The sequence below is a fragment of the Dendrobates tinctorius genome, unplaced genomic scaffold (assembly GCF_039654945.1).
Source record: "Dendrobates tinctorius isolate UK_male_01 unplaced genomic scaffold, ASM3965494v1 ptg000079l, whole genome shotgun sequence".
NCBI classification, from domain to species: Eukaryota; Metazoa; Chordata; class Amphibia; order Anura; family Dendrobatidae; genus Dendrobates; species Dendrobates tinctorius.
Window position 1 is genome coordinate 13,626,864 of NW_027361747.1, and position 23,035 is coordinate 13,649,898.

General features: G+C 45.1%; 1 protein-coding gene across 8 annotated transcripts in view; it reads right to left on the reverse strand.

Moving 5' to 3' along the window:
- The window catches only part of LNX1 (ligand of numb-protein X 1), a 294,610-nt gene that overhangs the window by 143,787 nt on the left and 127,788 nt on the right, over positions 1-23,035 (reverse strand). For all 8 annotated transcript variants that reach the window (XM_073583540.1, XM_073583543.1, XM_073583545.1 and 5 more), the window contains one exon: positions 7,603-7,850. In XM_073583540.1, the coding sequence (XP_073439641.1) occupies positions 7,603-7,850 (248 nt within the window). The remainder of the gene's footprint in view (positions 1-7,602; positions 7,851-23,035) is intronic.

Below are 23,035 nucleotides of genomic sequence, written 5' to 3' on the forward strand. Positions count from 1 at the left end.
CATGGGCTTTAAACTTCTTGATGACACTGCGCACGGTAGACACAGGAACATTCTGGTCTTTGAAGATGGACTTGTAGCCTTGAGATTGCTCATGCTTCCTCACAATTTGGTTTCTCAAGTCCTCAGACAGTTCTTTGGTCTTCTTTCTTTTCTCCATGCTCAATGTGGTACACACAAGGACACAGGACAGAGGTTGAGTCAACTTTAATCCATGTCAACTGGCTGCAAGTGTGATTTAGTTATTGCCAACACCTGTTAGGTGCCACAGGTAAGTTACAGGTGCTGTTAATTACACAAATTAGAGAAGCATCACATGATTTTTCGAACAGTGCCAATACTTTTGTCCACCCTCTTTTTTATGTTTGGTGTGGAATTATATCCAATTTGGCTTTAGGACAATTCTTTTTGTGTTTTTTCATTTAAGACAAATTAAATGAAGATAATAATACCAAAGTTTTTGTGTTTGCAATCATTTTCAGGAAGAAACTGAGTATTATCTGACGGAATTGCAGGGGTGTCAATACTTTTGGCCACAACTGTATGTACACAGAATTTATCTAGTCATATTAGTCCTTTGGACTTTCCTATTAAGTTCCCTGCTTTGATCACACAAGGAGATGATGCTGTGTTTTTGCAGTGATTTTTCTGAAATCTTGGAAAAAGCACATCATATTCCAGTGAGTCTAAAAGATCATCGCATAACGAGGCAATGTTGACGAAATTTTGGAAAATCACAGCAAAAAAAGTAGCATGATTGCTTTTTGTGAACATGTCTTAAAGGGAATCTTCCATTAGATTAATTCTGCAAAATCCTAGGGCAGCATGAATCAGGCAATGGCTGTGCGATTGTTATTGCATAATGTTTAGTATGTTTTACTGGTAAACATGTCAATCGTGCCTAAAACAAGATGTAAGTTGAGGCTTACGCTAATTTCACAAGTATGCATTTCATATACAGGTGCTACTCACAGAATTAGAATATCATCAAAAAGTTAATTTATTTCAGTTGTTCAATACAAAAAGTGAAACTCATATTATATAGTCATTACAAACAGTGATCTATTTCAAGTGTTTATTTTTGTTAATGTTGATGATTATGGCTTACAGCCAATGAAAACCCAAATGTCATTATCTCAGGGAATTAGCATAATTAGCAAAAAAAACACCTGCAAATGCTTCCTAAGTGTTTAAAAAGGTCCCTTAGTCTGTTTCAGTAGGCTCCACAATCAAGACTGCTGACTAGACAGATGTACAGAAGACAGTCATTGACACACTCAACAAGGAGGGTAAGCCACAAAAGTCAATGCTAGCTGGCTGTTCATAGAGTGCTGTATCCAAGCGTATTAATGGAAAGTTGAGTGGAAGGAAAAAGTGTGGTAGAAAAAGGTGCACAAGAAACCGGGATAATAATAATAATAATAATAATAATAATAATAATAATAATAAATTTTATTTTTATAGCGCCGACATATTCCGCAGCACTTTACATTTTTATTTGGATTTGTACAGACAATAGACATTACAGCATAACAATAATCACATACAGTAGATTATAACAAATACCAAGAGGAGTGAGGGCCCTGCTCGCAAGCTTACAGTCTATGAGGAAAGAGGTAGACACGAAAGGTGGGTGGTAACAGTTGCTCTGATTGTATGGACCAGCCATAATGTTAAGTGTGTAACAGTACAGACACAGAGGGCTAATGGATGCATAAAGCATGTGGGAACATGATGCTGGGAACCTGGTTATGGTAAAACTTTTGGCTCTGCCACACAGGGATAGGTTAGGTTAATGTGTTGAGGCGATAGGCCAGTCTGAATAAATGCGTTTTCAGGACACGCTTAAAATTGTGGGGATTGGGGACTAATCGTATTGACCTGGGAAGTGCATTCCAAAGAATTGGCGCGGCACGTGTAAAGTCTTGGAGATGGGAGTGGGAGGTTCTGACTATTGAGGATACTAACCTCAGGTCATCAGCAGAACGGAGGGCGCGGGTAGGGTGGTATACTGAAACAAGGGAGGAGATGTAGGGTGGTGCTGAGCCATGGAGGGCTTTGTGGGTGAGGGTAATAAGTTTATACTGAATTCTGGAGTGGATGGGTAGCCAGTGTAATGACTGGCACAAGGTAGAGGCATCGGTGTAAAGATTGGTGAGGAATATGATCCTGGCAGCAGCATTCAAGACAGATTGGAGAGGGGAGAGTTTGGTAAGAGGGAGACCGATTAGAAGAGAGTTACAATAGTCGAGACGAGAATGAATAAGAGAAACAGTAAGAGTTTTTGCAGAGTCAAAAGTAAGAAAAGGTCGAATTTTAGAAATGTTTTTGAGGTGCAGATGACAAGAGCGAGCCAGTGATCGAATGTGGGGGGCAAAGGAAAGCTCGGAATCAAGTATGACCCCAAGACAGCCGGCATGTTGCTGGGGAGTAATAGTGGAACCACACACAGAAATAGCAATGTCGGGTATAGGTACATTATTAGCGGGAGGAAACACCAGGAGTTCAGTCTTTGACAGGTTCAGTTTCAGATATAGTGAGGACATGATATTAGACACAGCGTTTAGACAATCGCCAGTGTTTTCTAGAAAGGCTGGCGTGATGTCAGGAGAAGAAGCGTATAATTGGGTGTCATCAGCATAGAGATGGTACTGGAAACCAAATCTACTGATTGTTTGACCAATAGGGGCAGTGTACAAGGAGAAGAGGAGGGGGCCTAGAACCGATCCTTGAGGAACCCCAACAGTAAGGGGAAGGTGAGAAGAGGAGGAACCGGCAAAAGAAACAGTAAAGGAGCGGTCGGAGAGATAGGAGGAGAATCAGGAGAGAACGGTGTCCTTGAGGCCAATGGAATGGAGCATAGTGAGGAGGAGCTGATGATCCACAGTGTTGAATGCTGCAGAGAGATCCAAGAGAATTAGCATGGAGTAATGACCATTTGATTTAGCTGTTAGTAGATCATTAGAGACTTTAGTGAGGGCAGTTTCAGTGGAGTGTAAAGAGCGGAAACCGGATTGGAGAGGGTCGAGAACAGAGTTTTCTGAGAGATAGCGGATAAGACGGGAGTGGACCAGGCGTTCCAGGAGTTTAGAGATGAAGGGAAGATTAGAGACAGGTCTATAGTTAGCGGCACAGTTTTGGTCGAGGGATGGTTTTTTAAGTAGTGGATGTATGATGGCATGCTTAAATGAGGAGGGAAAAATACCAAAAGAGAGAGAGAGGTTAAATATTTTAGTTAGGTGAGGGGTGACAGCAGGGGAAAGGGACTGGAGGAGATGTGACGGAAATGGGTCACTGGTGCAAGTAGTTGGGCGAGAAGATGCAAGGAGCCTGCTTACTTCTTCTTCTGTGACTGGTTCAAAATCAGAGAGTGAGTTAGATGCAGTGGGGGAGGGAGGACAGTGCATGGTATGAGGGGATTTGGAGATAATTTCCTGTCGGATCTGGTCAATTTTTTCTTTGAAGTAATTGGCCAGATCGTCAGCTCGGAGCTCCTTGGTTGGGGCCTGTACTCTTGGATTGAGTAGAGAATGAAAAGTGTCAAAGAGACGTTTAGGATTATTGGACAGTGAGGTGATGAGGGTGTTGAAATAGGTTTGTTTTGAGAGGTGAAGGGCAGTGTTGTATGTTCTAAGCATAAACTTAAAATGGATGAAATCTTCGTGTAGATTGGATTTTCTCCACAGACGTTCGGCGCACCTGGAGCACAGCTGCAGGAAACGTGTTTGCACCGTGTGCCAGGGTTGTCGCCGTCTGTGTTGTGGTGTTCTATTTATAGGGGGTGAAAATTCATCCAGGGCACTTTGAAGTGTTTCATTGTAATGCTTCAATGCAGAATCAGGACATGAGAGGGATGGGATAGGGGCCAATGAAGACTGCAAGTTCTTCAGAAGTTTCTGGGTGTTAATGGCCTGTATGTTTCTATAAGTCTGGACAGTGGGGGTGACCTGAGCAGCCTGGCAGTTCTTTATAGAGAATGAAAGAAGATTGTGGTCAGAGAGCGGGAGAGGGGAGTTTGCAAAATCATCCACTGCACAAAGCCGAGAGAAGACCAAGTCGAGGGAGTTTCCGTCTTCATGCGTTGGAGAATTAGTAAGCTGCGAAAGGCCAAATGAGGAGGTTAGAGACAAAAAGGTGAGTAGCAGATGGGGAGAGGGGAAGAGCAATGGGGATGTTGAAATCTCCCATGATGAGGGTAGGGATGTCACAGGAGAGAAAATGTGGAAGCCAAGTGGCAAAATGATCCAGGAACTGATGGGAGGGGCCGGGAGGACGATACACCACCGCCACTTGCATGGAGAAGGGGGTGTAGAGTCTGACGGCATGGACCTCAAAAGAAGGGAAGACAAGTGAGGGTACTTGAGGGATAACCTGAAAGGTACATTTTGGTGATAGGAGCAGACCAACGCCTCCACCAGCTCTATTGTCTGATCTTGGGGTATGAGAGAAGTGTAGCCCCCCGTATGAAAGAGCAGCAGCGGTAGTATCTGACTGCTGGATCCAGGTTTCAGTAAGAGCCAGGAGGTTAAGAGAATTAGAAAGGAAGAAGTCATGAATGAAGGAGAGTTTGTTACACACTGAGCGAGAATTCCAAAGTGCACAATTAAGAGAGACAGATGGCATGCAGGGAATATTAATAAGATTAGAGGGGTTTCTGAGTGTAGCAGTGGGGGGGTTTGACTTTCTATAACATGGGGGACCAGGGTTGGGAGCAATGTCTCCTGCGAGTAGGAGAAGGAGGATAGAAAGAGTGAGCAGATGGTTAAGTGATTTGTGAGAGCGTCTCTGGTGTTGAATGGTGGGACTGCCTGGATCTGTGCAATTTAACAATGTGAAAAGAGCGTGAGTGCTATACATAGGAGAGGAAAGAAGCGAGGGGCCAATATGGATGGAGTGTAGAGAGTTAATGCCAGGGCGGTGGATGTGTGTGAATGCTGCGGCCAGGATATAAATTACACAAATGCATATGGTATATATTTGTTGTACTCCAAATGTACAGGGAGTAGATGTATATAAATGTCTTACCTGTCTCCGGCCCTGTCTAACTGCCATGTTATAACTGCCAGAAGTACTTTGATACATGTACTTCGATTACATGTGCATAAATGCCACCCCTGCATAAATGCTCCCCCTAGCTATGTCTGAATATATAGGAGGTTAAGGCTAAGTTTTTTTTTTTTTTTTTGTTGGCTCTCTCTTCTCATTAATATCTCGGGATAACCACAGCCTTGAAAGGATTGTTAAGAAAATGCCATTCAAAATCTAGGGGAGATTCACAAGGAGTGGACTGTTGCTGGTGTAATTGCTTCAAGAGCCACCACACACAGATTTATCCAGGACATGGGCTACAAGTATTGCATTTCTTGTGTCGAGCCACTAGACCAATAGACAATGCAAGAAGCGTCTTACCTGGGCCAAGGAGAAAAAGAACTGGACTGTTGCTTACTGGTCCAAGGTGTTCTTTTCAGATGAAAGTAAATTTTGCATTTAATTTGGATGTCAAGGTCCCAGAGTCTGGAGGAAGAGTGGAGAGACAGACAATCCAAGCTGTTTGAGGTCTAGTGTGAAGTTTCCACAATCAGTGATGGTTTGGGGAGCCATGTCATCTGCTGGTGTAGGTCCTTTGTATTTATCAAGACCAAAGTCAGCACAGCCGTCTACCAGGAAATTTTAGAGCACTTCATGCTTCCCTTTGCCGACAAGCTTTTTGGAGATGGAAATTTCTATCTCCAGCAGGATTTGGCACCTGTCCACACTGCCAAAAGTACCAATACCTGGTGTAAAAACAACAGTATCACTGTGCTTGATTGGCCAGCAAACTCACCTGACCTTAACCCCACAGAAAATATATGCGGTATGGTCAAGAGGAAGATGAGAGATACCAGACCTAACAATGCAGACAAGCTGAAGACTGTTATCAAAGCAACCTGGGCTTCCATAACACCTCAGCAGTGCCACAGGCTGATCGCCTCCATGCCACGCCACATTGATGCAGTAATTAATGCAAAAGGAGCCCCGACCAAGTATTGAGTGCATTTACTGAACACACATTTCAGTAGGCCAACATTTCGGATTTTAAAATCATTTTTCAAGCTGATGTTATAAATTATTCTAATTTACTGAGATAATGACTTTTGGGTTTTCATTGGCTGTAAGCCATAATTATCAACATTAACAGAAATAAACACTTGAAATAGATCGCTCTGTTTGTAATGACTCTATATAATATGAGCTTCACTTTTTGTATTGAAGAGCTGAAATAAATTAACTTTTTGATGATATTCTAATTTTGTGAGAAGCACTTGTATGTGTTCTATCTGTACCATTTTTTAGCCTATGAGCATTTTTAGAAAAAGCCTAGAGGGACATGACTGATTTGGTCTAATTTGCAGACCACGCTTGGCCACTAAAGTGAAAAAGTCAGAAAAAAAGGACAAGATATGGATGCCATCAGTCTATATGTTGTCCATTTTTCACAGATTTAGGCCTCATCTGTGCCTAGATCTCAAAAAAGCAGTGCAGGCAAGACAACCAAGTAATCTCATAGAACTGAAAGAATGATCCAAGAATGGAAGAAAATCCCTGAAACAAAAATTGAAAGACTCTTGTCTGGCTACAAAAAGCGTTTACAGGCTGTGATACTTGCAAAACGGGGTGTTGCTAGGTACTTACCATGCAGGGTGCTCAAACTTTTGAATTGGCCCACTTTCCTTTTTGCAATTTTTTTTAAAATGTAAAAAATAATAATAAAAAATACAGATATATTTGCCTAACATACAAAGGAAATGTGTCATCTTTAATCTAAGGCCTTTTAGAGATCATTTCATCTTCAATTTGCTTAACTGTTCACAATAAAATAATTTTGACCAGGGGTGCCCAAACTTTTACATGCCACTGTATGTTAAACATGGACGTCTGCGGCCTAATGCTAAGGGAAGCTTTGGAAACCTGCATTATGTTTGTCTGGTACACAGTGGGTATAAAAAGAAACCAAAAACAGATACAAATCAGATCCATCCCACTGATGAAAAGTGTTTCTTTTATTTCGCGCAAGGGCAGGTGCAGATTACTGTATTTTTGGTCCGAGTGCCATCCAACAAAACATCGGACCATTGTTATTCTATGGAGCCGTGCACATGTCTGACTGGGTCCATCCACCAGACTGTGCTTGAAGACATCCGAGTGCAGTCCGATCTCCGAGAACTAAGAGAACGGAGGAGATGGAGAATTTTTTTCCTCCATCTTCTCCTCAACCGAGAGAATCAGATAACACTATGATTCCTCTATGATTAAACCTTGATCAGAATTTGATCAGAGTGTCATTTGCATAATCGACCAGATTCGATCAGATGCGAGAATCTACGGCAGTCTGCATTTGTCCTTAATGTCAAAAAACTAACTTTCAGCCTAACAATGACAAGTATGTCTCAATGTTCATCAAAGGTGAAGCCTACAAAGCTTCTTATGTCACCATGGTTCTGCCATTGACACTAAGCGAGTCTGAACTGAGCATTATTCACAGCCTAGTAAATTGCTTTTAATGTGAAATGACTGCAGCGCAGGCATGAATAATAAACGACAGCAATAAAGCCGAGGCTGACTTACTCCTGTTCCGATTAATTCTGCAGTGTTCTTCAGATCCACTTCCCAAATGGCTGTCTCCTGTGGGTGAGCTGTACACAGGGTTATCCTGACCCGTTTCATCAGACACTAAGGCTGTAGCTGAGGCAGCTGATAATTCAGATGACACTGCTGCTATGGTTAAGTCTAGAGATGAGCTGCAGTCCGGGGAGCCGTCCTGTGAACGTCTTTTGCGCTCTTTATTAAGGCCATAGTGTGATGCACCTTTACACCTGTGAAATGGAAACATACGTCAGGATAGAGAAAAATTTCTAAAACACAAAACAATGATGAAGTTGATGGTAAAATAAACAAATTAAAATTGTAAGAACATTATTCATGAAAAAAATGGAATACTCAATAGGGAAAACTTTTCGTAGGATGATATACACAATCTAAGGGCTCACTCACACTAGCGTACAGCAACTGTTCTCATGGGAGAGAATCGGATGTTACATGCAAATAACCCTCAGCTTAAACTCTGCTGCGAGCATGAGCAGAATGTTATTTTACTGTGATCCAATTCTTTGGGAAGACAGCAAATCATAGTGAGAGCCATTATCCACAAATGGCGAAAACATGGAACAGTGGTGAACCTTTCCAGGAGTGGCTGGCTGACCAAAATTACCCCAATACTGCAGCGACGACTATATGTACATATATTCATTATGTAAACTAGGGGACAGGTCAGTGGGGGATCAGTGACCTGTCAGCAGTCTGCATTATGAATACCTAATCAGAGCACCACATGAAGCCCCCCCACAGGCCGCCCCGGAGCACGAGTGTATCATTAACTCAAAACTGAAAATAAAGATTAAACAGCAACCACAAGACGGATTTCATCACCAAGTATCATTGTAATCAGTATAACGACGCCGACCTGACTCTGTGGGTAGGTTGCTCAGCACAATCCTGCTGACAGGTTCCCTTTAAATTTGTTTAGTCATCTGAAACATTTAAGTGTGACAAACACGCAAAACAATAGGAAATCAGGAGGGGGCAACACTTTCACACAACTGTATGTAATAAGTAAAAAAATATATGTGGTGTCCCATGTATGTGTTGGTAGATGCTTCATGCTGCTGATTAATACCTGCCTTTTGTCCAGCATGGGTTCTTTATATACTTTTGTTATACTCTTGCTGCACATGTTCTTAAAATATCCGTCTTTAGAGCCGTGCGGTGCCTTTATTCATGACAGTGTAGTGAAGCATTTGATGCCCATTTATTAGCCCTGAGGTGTTCGGATCACTTAGAGAGAATGTGCCTGCTCAGTACATGTGATGGCGTTGCGTCTACTAGGCTTAGGGCTCTGCTCCATCCCTGACACACGCATTTCACTTTTATGAACACTCAAGCATGCGCAAATGACACCAAGAGACATCAGTATAGGTATTAAGATATTTTAGAGTTATTGTATTATTTACTACAGATATAGTATACTATTAATAATAATAATAATAATACATTTTATTTCTACAGCGCCGACATATTCCACAGCACTTTACATTTCAGAGGGGACTTGTACAGACAATAGACATTACAGCATAACAATAATCACATAGATCATAACAGATACCAAGAGGAGTGAGGGCCCTGCTCGCAAACTTACAATCTATGAGGAAAAAGGGAGACACGAAAGGTGGGTAGTAACAGTTGCCCTGATTGTATGGACCAGCCATAATGTTAAGTGTGTAACAGTACAGATACAGAGGGCTAATGGATGTATAAAGCATGTGGGAACATGATGCGGGGAATCTGGTTATGGTAAAAACTTTTGGCTGTGCCACACAGGCATAGATTAGGTTAATGTGTTGAGGCAGTAGGCCAGTCTGAATAAATGAGTTTTCAGGGCACGCTTAAAATTGTCGGGATTGAGGACTAATTGCATTGACCTGGGAAGTGCATTCCAAAGAATTGGTGCAGCACGTGTATAATCTTGGAGACGGGAGTGGGAAGTTCTGATTATTGTGGATGCTAACCTCAGGTCATCAGCAGAACGGAGGGCGCGGGTAGGATGGTATACTGAAACAAAGAAGGAGATGTAGGGTGGTGCTGAGCCATGGAGAGCTTTGTGGGTGAGGGTAATAAGTTTGTACTGGATTCTGGAGTGGATGGGTAGCCAGTGTAATGACTGGCACAAGGTAGAGGCATCGGTGTAACGATTGGCGAGGAATATGATCCTGGCAGCAGCATTCAAGACAGATTGGAGGGGGGGAGAGTTTGGTAAGAGGGAGACCAATTAGAAGGGAGTTACAATAGTCGAGACGAGAATGAATAGGAGAAACAGTAAGAGTTTTTTCAGAGTCAAAAGTAAGAAAAGGTTGAATTCTAGAAATATTTTTGAGGTGTAGATATCAAGAGAGAGCCAGTGATCGTATGTGGGGGACAAAGGAAAGCTCGGAGTCAAGTATGACCCCAAGACAATGGGCATGTTGCTGGGGAGTAATAGTGGAACCACACACGGAAATGGCAATGTCGGGTATAGGTACATTAGTAGCGGGAGGAAACACCAGGAGTTCAGTCTTTGACAGGTACAGTTTCAGATATAGTGAGGACATGATGTTAGACGCAGCGTTTAGACAATCGCCGGTGTTTTCTAGAATGGCAGGCGTGATGTCAGAAGAAGCAGCGTATAATTGGGTGTCATCAGCATAGAGATGGTACTGGAAACCAAATCTACTGATTGTTTGACCAATAGGGGCAGTGTACAAAGAGAAGAGGAGGGGGCCTAGGACTGATCCTTGAGGAACCCCAACAGTAAGGGGAAGATGAGAGGAGGAAGAGTCAGCAAAAGATACAGTAAAGGAGCAATCAGAGAGATAGGAGGAGAACCAGGAGAGAACGGTGTCCTTGAGGTCAATGGAACGGAGCATAGTGAGGAGGAGCTGATGATCCACAGTGTCGAATGCTGCAGAGAGATCAAAGAGAAATAGCATGGAGTAATGACTAGAGTTGAGCGAAATGGGTCGAAAAATTTCAAAAGTCGCCGACTTTTGGCAAAGTCAGGTTTCATGAAACGAAACCCGACCCTAGGATGAGGTCGGCCACGAGGTCGGCGACTTACGTGCCAAAGTTGCGTTTCAAAAGTTTGTTTTGCGCTCTTTTTCAGCCAATCAGGATCCACGGACACTGTGGGCAACGTGATGACATAGACAGGGGTCACCACCATCTTTCAGAAGGGCATGCAAGTGATTGGCTTGCTTTGGTGGGCGTCACAGGGGTTATAAAAGGGCGTGCACGCCGACCGCCATCTTACTTCTGCCGATCTTAGCATAGGGAGAGGTTGCTGATTCTGTAGGGAGAGCGTTAGGCAGGGAAGAAGAAAAAAAAACTGCTTCTGCTGCTAGCGATTTTGCCTGTACAACACACCAGTCACTGTGTGTGCAGTGCAAGGAGAGGCTATATTGTGGTGGATCAGCGGTGTTGGTTGTTAGGCTGCCTTCTAAGGCTTCCTGACAGCTGCATTGCTGTTTACCCACTGCTCTGCAAACTGCTTTTTTAAAAGCAATCCCAATTTTTTTTTTGTCCTGCTGAGGTACTGAGCGTGCATTTTTTCACACCATACAGCGTCAGTGGGCCTCACACAATCCAAAAGTGTCCAGTGTCCACTAGTGTCTGCAGAAATTCAAAATCTCCCTTATCCTGTAGTCCCTTTTTTCACACCTGTGCCATCGAGCCTGTGACATAGCGCTCTGATATTCAGTGGGCCTCACACAATCCAAAAGTGTCCAGTGTCCACTGGTGTCTGCAGAAATTCAAAATCTCGCTTATCCTGTAGTCACTTTTTTCACACCTGTGCCATCGAGCCTGTGACATAGCGCTCTGATAATCAGTGGGCCTCACACAATCCAAAAGTGTCCAGTGTCCACTAGTGTCTGCAGAAATTCAAAATCTCCCTTATCCTGTAGTCACTTTTTTCACACCTGTGCCATCGAGCCTGTGACATAGCGCTCTGATATTCAGTGGGCCTCACACAATCCAAAAGTGTCCAGTGTCCACTAGTGTCTGCAGAAATTCAAAATCTCCATTATCCTGTAGTCCCTTTTTTCACACCTGTGCCATCGAGCCTGTGACATAGCGCTCTGATATTCAGTGGGCCTCACACAATCCAAAAGTGTCCAGTGTCCACTAGTGTCTGCAGAAATTCAAAATCTCCCTTATCCTGTAGTCACTTTTTTCACACCTGTGCCATCGAGCCTGTGACATAGCGCTCTGATATTCAGTGGGCCTCACACAATCCAAAAGTGTCCAGTGTCCACTAGTGTCTGCAGAAATTCAAAATCTCCCTTATCCTGTAGTCCCTTATTTCACACCTGTGCCATCGAGCCTGTGACATAGCGCTCTGATATTCAGTGGGCCTCACACAATCCAAAAGTGTCCAGTGTCCACTAGTGTCTGCAGAAATTCAAAATCTCCCTTATCCTGTAGTCCCTTTTTTCACACCTGTGCCATCGAGCCTGTGACATAGCGCTCTGATATTCAGTGGGCCTCACACAATCCAAAAGTGTCCAGTGTCCACAAGTGTCTGCAGAAATTCAAAATCTCCCCTGTCCTATAGACACCTTGTACCTTGTTTTACATTACTATATAGTTTGTTGCATTTTGTCTACATTTCTACCAAAAATGAGGAAGGCTGGTGGAAGAGGCCGTGGAATTGGGCGGGGGTTGGCAGCTGGTAATGATGGTGTTGGTGGTGGATCTGATGCTAGTGGCAAAAGCAAAATAGGACCGAATGCAGGAGGTGTTGAGCCTGCATCATCGTCTGGCTCCACAAGGCCTCGAAGGCTTAGTTTTCTAGGAGTTGGCAAACCGCTTTTAAAGCCAGAGCTTCAGGAAAAAGTTTTGTCTTACATTGCTGACTCAGCCTCCAGCTCTATCGCCTCCTCTTCTGAAGTTGTAAAAAATAAAAGCACTGAGTCGTCATTGGAGGCTCATGTTCATGAACCACACCTTTCCTTGTGTCCTTCACCCCAACCAAGATTGAAGGATGACGCAGGCCATACTACTGATTACTCCATGGAGCTGTTTTCACATACCATGCCTGGATTATCAAGTGAAATGGTGAATTACCCAGGCCAAGATGAATCTGACATGGAGTGCACTGATGCACAGCCGCTGATAGATGATTCTGCTGGTACATTCACTCAGAGCACTACATTGTCCTCGAAGTGTACAGAGCCAGATTCTGACCCTGATGAGACTCAGGTGCCCCTTCCCGCACACTATACCACCATACACGGTGACACAGAGGAAGGTGCACATGACATTGAAGAGGAGGTGATGGATGACCCAGTTGTTGACCCAGATTGGCATCCATTGGGGGAAGAGGGTGCTGCTTCCAATAGCTCAGATGAGGAGGAGCATCCACAGCAGACATCGACATCGCAACAGCTGTTATCTGGCAGGCCCGGAGCACTCCAAAGACAGGTTCCAAAAATCAAAAGAGTTGCTGGACAGCTTGTCCAGACGGTCAAAAGATCACAGCGTGCTAGGCCGCAAAATGTCTGCCAAAGTAGGAAGAGTGCAGTGTGGCACTTTTTTGAACAAAATCCTCATGATCAGGCCAAGGTTATCTGTAAGAAGTGCGCAAAGACCTTTAGCCGAGGGAAAAATCTGAAAAATTTGAATACCAGTTGCATGCTTAGACATTTAACCAGCATGCACTTGCAAGCGTGGACACAACACCAAACCTCAAGTGCCACATGTGCAACTGATCACAAAGAAGGTAGTCAACAACGCTACATTGTTTCCCCCACTGTAAGCCCACCGGTTAGCACAGCAGCAAATGTTGAGGTGTCGTTGCAAGGCCACAGCAGTCAGGGAATCCCACTGTTATATCAACGAAATACTGAATCTAGGCCATCAGAAAGAACACCAACTCCATCACCATCATCAACCCTCTCTCAGTCCACCCTGTCCACCGCTACTTCCACCATATGCAGCTCTCAAGTCCAGCTCACCCTCCCAGACACTATGAGTAGGTCAAGAAAGTACTCAGTCTCTCATCCGCGTACACTGGGTTTGAACGCCCACATTGCCAAACTAATCTCGTTTGAGATGATGCCCTATCGGTTGGTGGAAAGCGCAGCTTTCCGCGAACTCATGGCCTATGCAGTACCACGCTATGACCTACCCAGTCGCCACTTCTTCTCTCGCAAAGCCATCCCAGCCCTCTACCATCATGTAAAAGACCGCATTGTCCATGCACTCAAGCAGTCAGTGAGTGGAAAGGTGCACCTCACAACTGATGCATGGTCCAGTCAGCATGGCCAGGGCCGTTACGTGTCCATCACTGCACACTGGGTTAATGTGGTGGATGCAGGGTCCACAGGGGACAGCGGTGGTGGGACAGTGCTGCCTAGCCCACGGTTTAGGAAACAGTTGGCTCTAGGCGTTCGACCCTCCTCCTCCTCCTCCTCCAGAAGCGAAAGCTCGTCCACAGAGCGCAGTCGTACGAGCACTCCATCTGCAGCTGCCACTGTTGCACATGAGGTGTCCCCCTATCGAGCAGCTAGTGGAAAGCGTCAGCAGGCTGTGTTGCAGATGATGTGTTTGGGCGACAGACACACCGCCGAGGTGCTGGCCGAGTACTTGAAGCGACAAACTGAGTCATGGCTGGGCAGTGTACATCTTGAGGCAGGCAAGGTAGTTAGTGATAACGGCCGTAATTTTGTGGCAGCCATAGCCCTTTCAAAACTCAGCCACATACCTTGCTTGGCTCACACCTTGAACCTGGTGGTACAGTGCTTCCTCAAAAATTATCCGGAGTTAACAGCCCTGCTCCAGAAGGTGCGAAGACTGTGCGCGCACATCCGCCGGTCGCCTGTACACTCCGTTCGTATGCAGAAGCTGCAGCGATTGCTCCGCCTTCCCTACCACCGCCTCATTATCGACATTGCAACAAGGTGGAACTCCACCCTGCACATGGTGGAGCGGCTGTGCGAGCAGAGGCAGGCCATAATGCATTTGTGGGAGGATACACGGCCAGGCACTTTGAGAGCAGTCATGGAGTTGACAGGTGTGCAGTGGTCGAAGCTGAAAGAACTCTGTAAAGTCCTTCAGTGTTTTGAGGAATGCACACGGCTGGTAAGCGCAGACGACGCCATCCTAAGCATGAGCATCCCACTTATGCGTCTGCTCATGCAAACTTTGACACACCTTAAGGAGCAGGCGTCTGCAGCCAATGTTGATGAGGAGGAAGAGGAGGAGGGAATCCTTGATGACATTCAGCCATTGTCTGCTCAGGGACCTCTCCTGGACGAGTTGGAGGAAGAAGAGGAGGAGGAGGATGATGATGGGGATGATTACTTAGGGGAGGAGGATGCATCTCGTGGGGCAAGTGAAAATGTTGGCGTGGCAAGGTCTGGTACAGGGTTTATGCGTGACTGGAGGGATGTGGATTTGCCAGAAAGTGCTCCTCCACCCAGCACTCGCAGTGCATCATTGACACCGGGAACATTGGCCCACATGTCAGATTATGCCTTGCAGATCCTAAAAAGGGACCCCTGCATTGCCAAAATGATGAACGATGACGACTACTGGTTGGCCAGCATCCTGGATCCATGCTATAAAGGCAAATTACAAAACATCATGCCACAGGAGAACCTTGACCTAATATTGGCTAATAAACAAGCAACTCTGGTAAATCGGTTGCTTGAGGCATTCCCAGCACACAGCAGCGGTGATGGTTCTCACACGAGCCGTACGGGCCGGGGGCAGCTTGGCAGAGGTGTTCATGGTGCACACAGCAGAAGTGGCGTTGGAGACAGGGGTTTCATGACAATGTTGTGGACTGATTTTTCAAGTACCGCTCACACAACTGGTAATACTGCATCGATGGAAAGTGACAGGAGACAGCAGTTGTCAACTATGGTTACAAACTACTTTTCCTCCCATATCGATGTTCTCCCACACAGTTCATTCCCCTTTGACTATTGGGCCGCTAAACTGGACACCTGGCCTGAATTGGCACAATATGCCTTACAGGAGCTCGCTTGCCCAGCTGCAAGTGTGCTATCGGAAAGAGTCTTCAGTGCAGCTGGATCAATCCTGACAGAAAAAAGGACCCGTATGTCAACCCAAAATGTGGATGATCTAACCTTCATTAAAATGAACCATGCATGGGTTTCCAAGGATTTTGTCCCACCTTCCCCTGATGACACATAGGGTGACAGAAAAATGGCTTGCTTTGGTCCACCTCTTCCTGGGACTTGACCTATTTCGCCTTTTGCATCAGCTGAATGTCCAACATCAACATATGCCACTTTCTAAAACTCCCTAACTGTGCTGCCCCCCCCCCCATGGCCAGGGTCACCACCTAGCGCATGACACCGTGCGAGTGCCGTTGCCCTGGACAGGTGGGTAGGCCGACTCTTGGGCGTGGGCACTGGCACAGGGTCCCTCATAGTGCAATCAAGTGTCTCTGACGGTGGGGGTGCACACCCGCCGTCAGACACACCGCCGTACTATGAGGGGCCCAGTGCCAGTACCGACGCCCACGAGTGGGCCCCCCTTGCTTGGGCAGGGCCCCAGCATTTGCAATCTTTACCTCTCCCTGCTCCTCCGCTGTGTAGTCTGGGCCGTCAAATCCATACTGTGCCTGACACCGTCTGAGCCTGCCTCCTGATGTATAGACATATATTTTGAATGTGTACGCTATCCATACATGTTATCCAGGGATACGGTACCCTTTCTCACCTTTGTGCAATCACGTGCAAGCCATACTGGGCCTAACACCGTCTGAGCCTGCCTCCTGATGTATAGACATATATTTTGAATGTGTATGCTATCCATACATGTTATCCTGGGATACGGTACCCTTTCTCACCTTTGTGCAATCACGGGCAAGCCATACTGGGCCTAACACCGTCTGAGCCTGCCTCCTGATGTATAGACATATATTTTGAATGTGTACGCTATCCATACATGTTATCCTGGGATACGGTACCCATTCTCACCTTTGTGCAATCACGTGCAAGCCATACTGGGCCTAACACCGTCTGAGCCTGCCTCCTGATGTATAGACATATATTTTGAATGTGTACGCTATCCATACATGTTATCCTGGGATACGGTACCCTTTCTCACCTTTGTGCAATCACGTGTAATCCATACTGGGCGTGAGAATGGCTGGCGAGCTGTTAAGCAAGCTACAGCACCTGTGGTTTGCACACGTAAGTTTTTCATTTTTTCAGGAATGACGGTTAGGCCTAATTCCGGAACTGCGGTTAACCTGCACTTACTGGGAAATCATCGTTCGCGGGTAATAATTGTAATCAGTAATCCCCATCACTAACGTTGTTCAGCGGGTTATCTGCACCTGTAAGCGACAAACGCTGGCCTTTTCAGTGTAGCGCACATGCAGCCACAGACATGTAAGGGCATGACACACCAGTTATTGGCCAATCTCATGTGCCAGAGCCTCACGTGTCCCTCTAGTAAGCCGGACTCGGACCGCGGGGCATGACGGAGTCTCGTTCGTTAACGGAATTAAGCTTGCAATGTGTGCATCTGTTCTGTAGCTGGCATGGTTGAGGTTTCCCAGGTGGAGTCGAATTTAACCATAGGCTCCACTCCTGGTGGTGCCCTTCTGGACATTCCTTTAAGGTTCAGCTTTGCAACCATACTGCCCACGTAAAACAAACACTTTGCCTTCATGAACGCTGTTTGGAGGGTCATGACTCGTGGGAATAACGCCGCCCAATCAGTTAACCTGCTAGAGAGATCCTTCATTGCTCCCAAGCATGACATCACACTCCCTAGGAGGAAGGTAATGCCACTGTGGCGACCGTACTCCTGGGGGCGACACAAGTGCACTGATGCCCAGCCACTGCTCGATGAATCTGCTGGTACATTGACCCAGACCACTACATTCCCCTCGCACGCTACACGGCCTGAATCTGACCCTGATGAAACTCAGGTTACCCTTCCCATATACAGTTCCATCTTACACGGTGACAAAGAGGAAGCTGCAGATGAAAGTGCAGGTTCGGCCCACCCGCCATCAGACACACCACCGTACTATCAGGGGCCCTGTGCCAGTGCCGTCGCCAATGAGTGGGCCCCCCCTGCTTGCTCAGGATCACAGCACTTGCAAGGTTGAAATACTGTGCAGTGAGATGGAAGATGGGGACGACGAGGAGTCCAGACTAGTACAGGGATTCCCAAGCGAGGAGACTCATTTGATTGTTTTCAATGTTGGGACAGCAATTTTTGGGGAGCACTATACTCTGGAGAATGATAGATGGGGCCCACCATACACTGGAACATTCCAAAGGTGGACATGAGACAGTGGAGCAGCATTTACAGGGCCCATTATACACTAGAGCATTAGAAATGGGGCCCATAATGTTTGGAGCATTATTTGGGCCCATAAGACAGTGGAACTTCATCCATGGGGACCAACATATACTGTAGCATTATGTGGAGCTCATCATATACTGTTTCAAACATTATATGGGACCAATGATTCTGTATGGAGAAATAGATGGGCCTCGTCATGAGATGTAAAAAGTGAGGTATTTTTCATTGTACTATACCGCTATTTCTCTGCCGTATCGGAGCATGATGAGTTGTGGTATGTGTTAAAGGGGCGCTCTTTCGCCCAGGGCACATGAAAACCTGGAGCCAGCCTTACCCCCCACAACTTTAGCCAAATAACCCCCATTTTTCAGTGCGTAACTTGTATTATGAAGTTAATTAAGGTTGACAAGCTTAAGTAAGAAGAATTGATGCTTTTGGCATTCAAATGGGCACTGTAGGTGTGTTTCCTGTCCTCCTCTCACTGCCGACTTTTATTCCCCATTGACTTACAATGGGTTTCGTGTTTCGGGACGACCCCGACTTTTCCCTATAATCGGCCGATCTTGCTCGACCCGACTTTTGGAAAAGTCGGGTTTCACGAAACGAAACTCGACCCTAAAAAAACAAAAGTCGCTCAACTCTAATAATCACATAGATCATAACCGATACCAAGAGGAAAGAGGGCCCTGCTCGCAAGCTTACAATCTATGAGGAAAGAGGTAGACACGAAAGGTGGATGGTAACAATTGCCCTGAATGTTCTGGAGCATGGCTTATAGTGCATGTTATCTGCAATTTACAGTAACTGCATTTGTGCAAAAAATGTGATGTTTGAAGCTTGTCGATGGCAGTAATTGGTTATTAAGAGATAATTAGACACACAACCTAAGCAATATTTAGAAATATGGGAGGCGAGCTGTCATAAGTACTGTCACAGTATCGCAATCTATACTAAATCAGTACTCGCCGTGAGTTGTCCTATTACTATGATGTTTTTTTGGCATATTGTTTCTTTTGCTTCTTGATTGAAGCATTTTTATGATCTGTTCTATGTTCTCATCATATTCTGAACAATACTTCTTATTATGAGAAAGTTTATCACTATGGCTCCCAGTCAGATAAAGCTGGGATATCAGGCAATGCATACGTCTGGGCAGAATACAAAGCACATCAGGCGTGTTTTCTCATGGAGCATCCTGCCAAGTTATGATTCATTGTGTTTGCTTTATCACACAGCTAATGTGATTAACGTAAGAAAATCAAATCAGATGAAAACTTTGGTGAAGAGCAATGGTTTTATCTGAAATGCTTATTGGGGAGACTTACAAATCTGACAACATGTGTGGATTGGAAGAGCGTAAAAGTGATATTCTCATGGTAAAAATGCGTTAAAGGGAACCTGTCATGTCAGAAAACGCTATTAACTTGCAGATATAGGGTTAATCTGGAAGAGTTTGTCTCACAAATACTGAAGCAAAAAACTCACCCAGTAGCCCTAAGGCTAGGTTCACATTAGCGTTTGAGTCCGCAGCGTATCATCCGAAATCTCAAACACATGCAAAAATGCATGATTAAGCCATGTTTACGCAGTGTTTTTTTTATGCGCATCATCATGCATGATGCAAAAAAAAAGCTGCATGCACATGTGTTTGTATGCGTTTGCGTTGTTTATGCGCATGCGTCCGATATGACATCAGACAAAAATGGGCGTGTCTCATGGGATTTCTATTTACATTTTTAAAAATGCATGTGTATTGAATGTATGCTGTGAGGTAGCGCTGTAATTCGGATAGGGGATTCTCGCTTGGCAGCCCAATAATCACATCCGGCACAGGTTTTCCATAAAACCATATCAGTCCCTGCGGTTTATTATGCAGCATAAACCGTGACCAATAACATACAGTTTATATCACCAGCATAGCGTCCATTACAAAGCTTCCTTCTGTTAAGCCTGTGGTCACACAGGGTCTCAATGTCCAGTACTCAGGCTCTTCAGCCTCACAGACTTCTCACCCCGTCAGGGTTTACCTCATGGCTGCTACAGCTCGCTGCAGACGTTCCTTCCCTCCAACCAGGTCCCTACATTCACCCCATGTGACCTACCCTGGCCACCATATATGATCCTGTAGCCATGCCCACCGGGTCACATGGCTATGACCTCATCTCAGGTCTTTCACACACTCACAGTCTTTTACTATAGTGTACTAAGCACACCCCCTGGGTGGGTTTGTAGGTAACCAAGCCCGTCCGTCTCCCTAGTTACCTGGAGACTTCTCCCTGACACAATAACACAGCACTGCAGCAGTAGCACTGCTGCGCAACACCTGCATCAGTCTCCATCTTAAGGCCACCCACCTTGAGATACACAACGGTCCTTCCATATTCCGCCACTCATCCTCTCTCTTGGAACATCCACACAGCGCCCCCTAGCGGACACAGTGGTCATTACACCACATAGCGTAGCATGTCCTTGTGTACCAATGCGTTCCCATAGACAGTAATGCGTTTTCTTGATGTACTCATCTGCATGCGCATGCCTGCACATATTTGACGGATTTTTGACGCCTGAAAAAATGCAACATGATGCGTTCTCTGCGCCCCTCTGCACACCACGAAACGCATGCATACGCAAAAAATGTCCCTGCGTACACCATGTTAAATATATGTAGTAATGACACATGCGGCTCTATGCGGATCAAACGCTGCACACATACGCAAATGTGAAACTAGCCTAACAACCCCTTTTATCTGGGCGCCATCACCTCGAACCTAAGCAAAAATCTGATTTGGTTGGGTAAATCGTGGCCATTGAATCCTTCTACTGCTTCCCTGCACAATCACCTAAGCGAACAGGGAAACAGCTATTTCACCTGTAAGACCGCACGGCCGATCATCCTTGAGTTAGGGATTTTACAATATTTGGTATTTTTGATTGCATGACTAAAGGCTACTGCTTCTCAGTGGCCATAAGAAGACACACAGGCTAATCATAGTCAATGTCTCCTGGGAAAACGGAATGCAAATTTTAATTTGTGTGTCACGTACACCCTCCTCAGGGCACGGACTCGGTATAATGCTGTGTATCAGTGGTTTTTTTTCTGTTGTTTCCCCTTTTGGCATGCCCCCTCTATTATGATGATTAGGTACACTCTGATGTTCAATGGTTCTGCATATTTTTGCTTAGGTATTTGCTCCTTTTGTTTTTATCTTGTTTTCTCTGTTAAATCCCCACAGTTTGAACGTGCCCCTACACATTACACTTATACCAACATATGTTCCAGCTCATTTCTTTGGTTTTGCTTTAGTTTTTTGTACATTGTATAAACAAGGGCATGGCTCCCCCTTTTTGAGCTGGACATTTTGTCTATATAGCTTTCCATGGGCAGGGGTCGGAACAGTCGGGCCTGGGTCGTACTCAGCCCCTCTATATACAGTGGGGAAAAAAAGTATTTAGTCAGTCAGCAATAGTGCAAGTTCCACCACTTAAAAAGATGAGAGGCGTCTGTAATTTACATCATAGGTAGACCTCAACTATGGGAGACAAACTGAGAAAAAAAAATCCAGAAAATCACATTGTCTGTTTTTTTTTTCATTTTATTTGCATATTATGGTGGAAAATAAGTATTTGGTCAGAAACAAAATTTCATCTCAATACTTTGTGATATATCCTTTGTTGGCAATGACAGAGGTCAAACGTTTTATGTAAGTCTTCACAAGGTTGCCACACACTGTTGTTGGTATGTTGGCCCATTCCTCCATGCAGATCTCCTCTAGAGCAGTGATGTTTTTGGCTTTTCGCTTGGCAACACGGACTTTCAACTCCCTCCAAAGGTTTTCTATAGGGTTGAGATCTGGAGACTGGCTAGGCCACTCCAGGACCTTGAAATGCTTCTTACGAAGCCACTCCTTCGTTGCCCTGGCGGTGTGCTTTGGATCATTGTCATGTTGAAAGACCCAGCCACATTTCATCTTCAATGCCCTTGCTGATGGAAGGAGGTTTGCACTCAAAATCTCACGATACATGGCCCCATTCATTCTTTCATGTACCCGGATCAGTCGTCCTGGCCCCTTTGCAGAGAAACAGCCCCAAAGCATGATGTTTCCACCACCATGCTTTACAGTAGGTATGGTGTTTGATGGATGCAACTCAGTATTCTTTTTCCTCCAAACACGACAAGTTGTGTTTCTACCAAACAGTTCCAGTTTGGTTTCATCAGACCATAGGACATTCTCCAAAAACTCCTCTGGATCATCCAAATGCTCTCTAGCAAACTTCAGACGGGCCCGGACATGTACAGGCTTAAGCAGTGGGACACGTCTGGCACTGCAGGATCTGAGTCCATGGTGGCGTAGTGTGTTACTTATGGTAGGCCTTGTTACATTGGTCCCAGCTCTCTGCAGTTCATTCACTAGGTCCCCCCGCGTGGTTCTGGGATTTTTGCTCACCGTTCTTGTGATCATTCTGACCCCACGGGGTGGGATTTTGCGTGGAGCACCAGATCGAGGGAGATTATCAGTGGTCTTGTATGTCTTCCATTTTCTAATTATTGCTCCCACAGTTGATTTCTTCACTCCAAGCTGGTTGGCTATTGCAGATTCAGTCTTCCCAGCCTGGTGCAGGGCTACAATTTTGTTTCTGTTCTGGTGTCCTTTGACAGCTCTTTGGTCTTCACCATAGTGGAGTTTGGAGTCAGACTGTTTGAGGGTGTGCACAGGTGTCTTTTTATACTGATAACAAGTTTAAACAGGTGCCATTACTACAGGTAATGAGTGGAGGAAAGAGGAGACTCTTAAAGAAGAAGTTACAGGTCTGTGAGAGCCAGAAATCTTGATTGCTTGTTTCTGACCAAATACTTATTTTCCACCATAATATGCAAATAAAATGAAAAAAAAACACAATGTGATTTTCTGGATTTTTTTTTCTCAGTTTGTCTCCCATAGTTGAGGTCTACCTATGATGTAAATTACAGACGCCTCTCATCTTTTTAAGTGGTGGAACTTGCACTATTGCTGACTGACTAAACACTTTTTTTCCCCACTGTATACACAAGGTCTGCTGACACATGGAGAGGTTTAATACTAGAGATAGGACCATCCTGATTGGGTCACCTTGT